The 6,499-nt window shown below is 38.7% G+C and overlaps 1 protein-coding gene across 1 annotated transcript in view; it reads left to right on the forward strand.

Moving 5' to 3' along the window:
• The first annotated feature begins 4,676 nt into the window (after window positions 1-4,676).
• Window positions 4,677-6,499, forward strand: part of LOC103736278 (olfactory receptor 14J1-like) — a 15,164-nt gene continuing 13,341 nt past the window's right edge. Inside the window, exons 1-2 of the mRNA XM_017798869.2 lie at window positions 4,677-4,722; window positions 5,422-6,367. Coding sequence (XP_017654358.2) covers window positions 4,677-4,722; window positions 5,422-6,367 — 992 coding nt within the window. The remainder of the gene's footprint in view (window positions 4,723-5,421; window positions 6,368-6,499) is intronic.

The following is a 6,499-nucleotide window of genomic DNA, read 5'->3' on the forward strand; positions in this document are numbered from 1 at the left end:
TATTCAAATTTTTGTATTCTTATAGTCAAAATTCTTATGTGTCTAATGTTACAACATATATACAATCTTCATAAAACAAACATACAATGATTTGTTTTTTAAATTTTCTGTGAGATTATGACAAAAGTTTGAATTAAACACCAATGATTTAATATTTATTTTTAGTAATGATTTTTAAAGATGCAATTATTTGTTATATTTTATTGGGCTGTGCATGGGTGTGCCTGAGTATGTATGTGTAACACATGAGTGCAGGAGAGGGCCTTGGATCCCCTGGACCTGGAATTACAGATTGTTGTGAGCTCCCTGATGTGGGTGTCAGGAACTGAGACTGGGTCTTCTGTAAGAATGGTAAGTGCTCTTAACCACTGAGTCACCTCTGTAGCCCATGCATGATTATTCTTGAATCCTTCTGGTGACCACTTTGCATCTGTCATTTAGCACATATTCTCATTTTTTCCAGTTGGAAGTCAGCCATGGAAACGATGAGGTAGCTTTTCAAAGTCATTCTAAGGAATGATTGAACCAAGATCCACACCTAGGGAATCTCACCTTAATGACACATGATGGATTGAGCTTCTCCTGCTTAGCAAAAATTCATTTCTCAAGTTGGCCACAGGTGAGAAAATGCTGCACAACACAACACTAAATCTTTGGAAAGGGAATATGACAACATTTGAAAATTTTACAATTTTCAATATAAACTCCACCATAATATTATTTTTAGTAAAAAATCAATAGCAGAGAATATGAGGCTTATAATGCCTCTTAAAAACTATTCTATTTCATTATTTATTCATAGTTAGAAATCAATCAAAGAGTTGTACCATGTGTTTATGTGAATGTGATAGTGCTGGAGGCATAAAGCCACCTCTCCATACTGCTGTAATGAAGTGAACACGAAAAGTGCCTGTTTCACCACTGATACTCAAAATGTGATTTTGAGGAATATGAATGAATACCATGTGATGATGTTATAACTTAGGAAAGATGAAACAATTTCATAGAAATGTGAGGTGAATGCAATGAGTGACCTTGGAGGCCTTTCCTAGGAGAGTTGGAGGCTCTTGGTCACAGGAAGCCATGATGAGGCTCTGAGAGGGGCAGCATTAGGAGAGAAAAACTACAGAGTATGGCATGCTGAGGGTCCTGAGGAAAGACACACCTTGCAGTTCCAAAAACATCAGGTGAGTAACACCTTCACAGCACAGGTAGTATGATGGTCTCTTGAAGGGAGAGAGAACCTTCAATCCCATAAGACAAAGGCGCTCTCTGACAGGTTTCCAAGGAGATGGAAAAGTTCCATACCATTTGACCTTAGCCTATAGACTGGAGGCCACAAGGCATTTTATTATTTATTTATTTATCTATTTATTTATTTATTTATTTGTTTGTTTATTATGTTTTTGCCTTTCTGAGACAGGGTCTTCCTGTAGCCCCAGTTACCCTGGTACTTGCTAATAGCCCATGCTGGCTTAGATCTCACAGAGATTCATCTGCCTTTGCCTCTGGAGTGCAGGGATTAAAGGCATGTGTCACTCTGCCTGGTTTTAACAGGACATTTTTAAAGAAAAACTCTAACTCTTGATTGTTTTGGAGCTACAAGGGGGAAGGAGACTGCAGGGCAAAATTAAGCTTCATCAACTCTCTGTCCAAGAAATAGTTTCAAGAGGGCATATCCTGATTGTAAGACAAAGACAGACTGTGGAGTGGCTGTGACCCTTACATAACAGGCTTTCCATTTATGTAAAAAATGACATTATAGAACAAAAGTTAAAGAAAGATAGGATCCAAAGATTTCTAGATTGTCCTATATTCTAAGTATGCAGGACTGACCTGGGGTATTGTAAATATTATTAATTAATGAACAAAATATTACATGCTCTTTTAATTTATTTTTAAGTTAACCAATTAATTTACTATTTTACTTGCATGCCTGCATATATGTACTTGCATCATATGTGTGAAATGCCTGCTCAGGATAGAGTTGGAGGTTAGATCCCCTAGAACTGAAGGTACACACAGTTATTACCCAACATGTGAGTGTTTTGAAGCCATCCCAAGTCTTCTGCAACAGCAGCCAGTGCTCTTAACTACTGAGCCACAACTTGAGACCTGTTAGCTAATATTTAAATTATAACTAGTATATAACATAAAGCTTAAATGAAACTATAAAGCAAATAATAAAAATTATAAATTGTGAAAATATCTATTCATATGATTATTACCTAAAATATTCTTAATATCTGTTCAAGATGAGATAATTCAGAAATTACCAAAGCAATGATGTGAATTTTAGCGTGTTCTCACTTGAACAGAAAAAGATTTTGTAATCCTGAATGATCTTTTTTGTCTGTCCATATTTCTGTGTTTTTGAAGCCAGTTGTGTTTTACAGTTTCTTAGTTTATACTCACTGTCATGAGTCTTCCTAATAGATGACAATACTGTGAAGTTAATATGTACATCTCGATTTCAAGGATAGCACTAACCACTGTTTCTGTTTTTCTAGGAATCTGACATTAAAGGATTAATCACATTAATAAATGTTTAAGTTTCCTAATAGCCTTTCAAAAGTACATGGCTTACTTATACAGTGGCTCTCCTCCAGTAGTACTCAAAGCACCAGCAGCAGCTCCTAGGAGACTTGGAGGCACTGGGCATCCTAATGTAACCTGATACTTCATGTATCAATGTTTCTGAGTGTGAGGCTCAGGTCCCTGAGAGGTCACCTGCTCTCCAGCAGATTCTCGGGTCGGATAAGAAGTGAGAACCACTAAGCTGGAGACAGCATACCCCAAACTCACCACCTCCCTCTCCCATTACCTGACTTCTAATGGCTCATGTCTCAGGGGATAGAAAGAAAATGGGGAATTCTGTTCATTAAATTCAGGCTTTCATTTGAAATGATCCCACTTGCCCAGAGAAACCATGATGCAAACAGGGTGTCCCCAAGTGATGTAATAATTTTGAAAATCTCTGACTATAACCAGGAATTGTCAAAACTTGCCAATCAGCCTGGAGCAATACCTGCATACTAAGACATCTGGGGTGAGTTTTTGAATCATGAATCAGGAAAGGATTCCATGGAAATTCTGACAGCTCTATACATCCTTCAAATAATATTTACAAAGATAGGAATATGATTCCATGCTGTAAGGAAGCCTACCTTACTGAAAAGTAAAGAAAAACTAAGTCTGTACATTTATTTCATATAACCATGTTAAATATGAGGAAGGTTTAATAAAAAAATATATTGTTAAAAAATAATGTTTTATACATATGCTTATTCTAAAACCAAGTCCCATACTCCCTGCTCTGAAGAGGAAAGACAAGACCCTGATGGAATACTTTCACTGTAGATGTGGCCACTCTCCCAATGTCCCTACATCTTTATATACGTGGATATGAAGTTTACATGAGAGACATGGTATGAATGTCAAGGACCCTCACATTTCAATTTTCTTTCAGTATTTTGAAAAAATGTTCAACTTCCTTTCTGTATAGACTCATAAATTGTGAAGGACTCTAGCATGCTATGCAACTTGTAAAAATGAATCTAAACAATAATTCACATAACTCATTTCCATGTCTGTATGTAAATGAGTAGAAACATGAAAGATTAAAATGTTAAATGTTAAAAATTATTTATAAAGTACACTGCTATTCATAAATTCAAGGGAAAATTGGACAGAAAAAAATAACTTGGAATTAGAGAATTCATTATGTAGCTTTGGTCTCAGTCACACAAGGTTTGCATTTTGTGTTTAGATATTTTGTTAGGAATAAATAGGCAACAGAATATTATGGAAGTATAAATATGAGATTTCAGTACCCAGAATAGATGCTGATATTATGAAGTATTTATTTAAAAATATATGCTGATATTTTCAAGTGTGACAAAAAATTCAAATACTCAGTTAGATATCTATTCTTCGCCTCTCCTTTCCTCTCCCCCCACCTCTCTGTCTCCTTCTCTGAGTCACCCGAATGTTGGGATTAAGGCTTCTGTCACCACAGTTGGACCAAATACAGATGTTGTCTCTAAATCAAACAATGAACTGTGAGTAGGCAATAGTGCCCAGACGTCAGGCTAAGCCTCTGCAAATGAATGCGTGAGAAGGGAACATTGATTGTGCTATCCCCAGGAGGGTGACATGAGATGGACAAAATGGCTATCTCAGGTTTACAAGGCATGAGGAAGATCTGCCCTTGAGAAAGAGGATTCTACCAGACATCCATTTAAACTGATGAGTGACCTGGACACAAGGAAACATGAGATTCCATAAGGCAAATAAAACAATCAGAGCACAAGTAAATGGTCTTCTGTACCTTCTGCCAAGACCACAAATGTCACATGGAAGAGTGAGCATCAACACTGGCTTCTGATTAGCCTTCACATGCCAGGGGGCATTTTGGAGAGGGGAGAATGAATGGTCATCTCCATCAAACAAAGATATAACTGTGGATCAGGAAATACTGTCTTCTCTGTTATGACAAAGGGAGACCCCCATGAATCTCATCTACTTCTGAGGTCACACACTGCAGATGTGAATCCTTTCCTTCCAATCTTAACCCACTTCTCACATTTTTTATTTCTTTTCAACCGTGGCTACTTTAGAGGGTGTTCAGAAATTGTTCCACCGCTGTAGCTGAGCAAGGCATGTAAATAGGAGTTATGCCCATTGGACGACCAAGAGAAATTCCTAAACACCAGATGATTGGTACTGGACATAAGAAGGGAAATACCTAACCTGAGATAAGTATGTAGGCACTGTGTGAGTATACAAGCCCGTATGTGTTCCTTGGCAGGAGTATTCTTGCTTTGATTTCGATCTCAGATCCATTGGCTATGATTGGTGAGGGAAAAGAGAAGCACAACCCATTTAGCCCCTGGGGGGTCGGGGGTCAAAAGCTTCTTACTGTGTTGCCCATGTTGTCTGCTAGAAAGGACACTGATATGAAATCTCTCTTGGGAGTTATTGTTGAAGTTCAAAAGTTTTTCTTTCTTTACAGGGTCATATTGAGCTGCTTAAATTCAGTGCACTGCACAAATGTATTGGAGCCAAAGTTCACAATTCTTTCACCAATAGCCCAGCACTGTATTCCTACTGCTGATTCACAGTAATGGGTTTTGCCAGTGGAAGGAGAAGAAATATTTTTATGAAGTAAATCAGCTTTTTTCTGAGACGGTGTTGCTAAATTGATGTCAGGCTCATCCTTCTGATTCAGCTAGTTTTCTACTAAAATGCTGAGCCCTAAATACTTAAGAATCTCAGGTTTATCCTTTAAACATCACATAAAGTGCACAACTGATAAACTACACAGATTCTCTGCCATTAGTTGATGAAGCGATCACTGCTAATTAAAGCTATACTTGGTTGTGCTTTCTTTGTGTTTCATTTCACGTTTTTATTTTCCAGCTGCTTCCACAATTTCTATTTTCAACATGATTGCGAGAAACATAACCACAGTGAGTGGCTTCTGCCTCCTGGGGTTCTCTGACAAGAGGGAGATGCAACTATTACATGCTTGGCTCTTCTTGCTGATGTACCTGTTGGGCTTGGCAGGCAACTTCATCATCATCAACATCACAACACTGGACCCACAGCTCCAATCTCCAATGTGTTACTTCCTGAAACACCTTTCCCTTCTTGACCTCTCCTCCCTGTCTGTCACTGTTCCCCAGTCTATCCACAATTCTCTGACTGGCAGTGGATACATTTCTTATGACCAGTGTGTGCTGCAGGTTTTCTTCTTGATATCCTTAGGTGGCACTGAGGTTGCCATTCTCACAGTGATGTCCTATGACCGCTATGTGGCTGTCTGTCTCCCACTGCACTATGAGATCATCATTAGCCCCAGAATATGCAAGTTGGGTGTGACATTTGTGTGGATAAGTGGAGGCATTCCAGGAACCTTGTACACAACAACCACATTCTCTATGAGATTTTGCAGGGCCAAAATAATCCACCAGTTCTTCTGTGATGTCCCCCAGTTGCTCAAGCTCTCCTGCTCCAATGATTACCTTGGAGTGACTGGAGCAGTTGCTTTCATGGCTGTGGTGGGAACTGCTTGCTTTACTGCCATTTGCTTCTCCTACATCCAGATATTCTCCACAGTCCTCAAGATGCCCTCTGCTGAAGGCTGGTCTAAGGTCTTCTCCACGTGCCTGCCCCATCTCTGCGTGGTCACATTTTATATTTCCACTGGTATCTTTGCGTATCTGAAGCAACCTTCAGACTCTCCAACTGCTTTAGACCTCATCACCTCTATGTTTTACACAGTAGTTTCCCCAACCCTCAACCCTGTTATCTACTGTCTGAGGAATGAGGCCATGAAATCAGCTGCAAGAAAGTTACTGTTAAGGTACAGATTCCCTAGAGGAAGTTTAGTTTGGTCTTGTTCATAGATGGCAAAAATTTACAAAAGATTTTTTTTTGTAAATGGAATGTCAATATCTTTTACTAGCGGTATGCACTAATCTCTTTTCTGTAAATC

This window comes from Nannospalax galili, unplaced genomic scaffold (assembly GCF_000622305.1).
Source record: "Nannospalax galili isolate Female #2095 unplaced genomic scaffold, S.galili_v1.0 scaffold1478, whole genome shotgun sequence".
NCBI lineage: Eukaryota > Metazoa > Chordata > Mammalia > Rodentia > Spalacidae > Nannospalax > Nannospalax galili.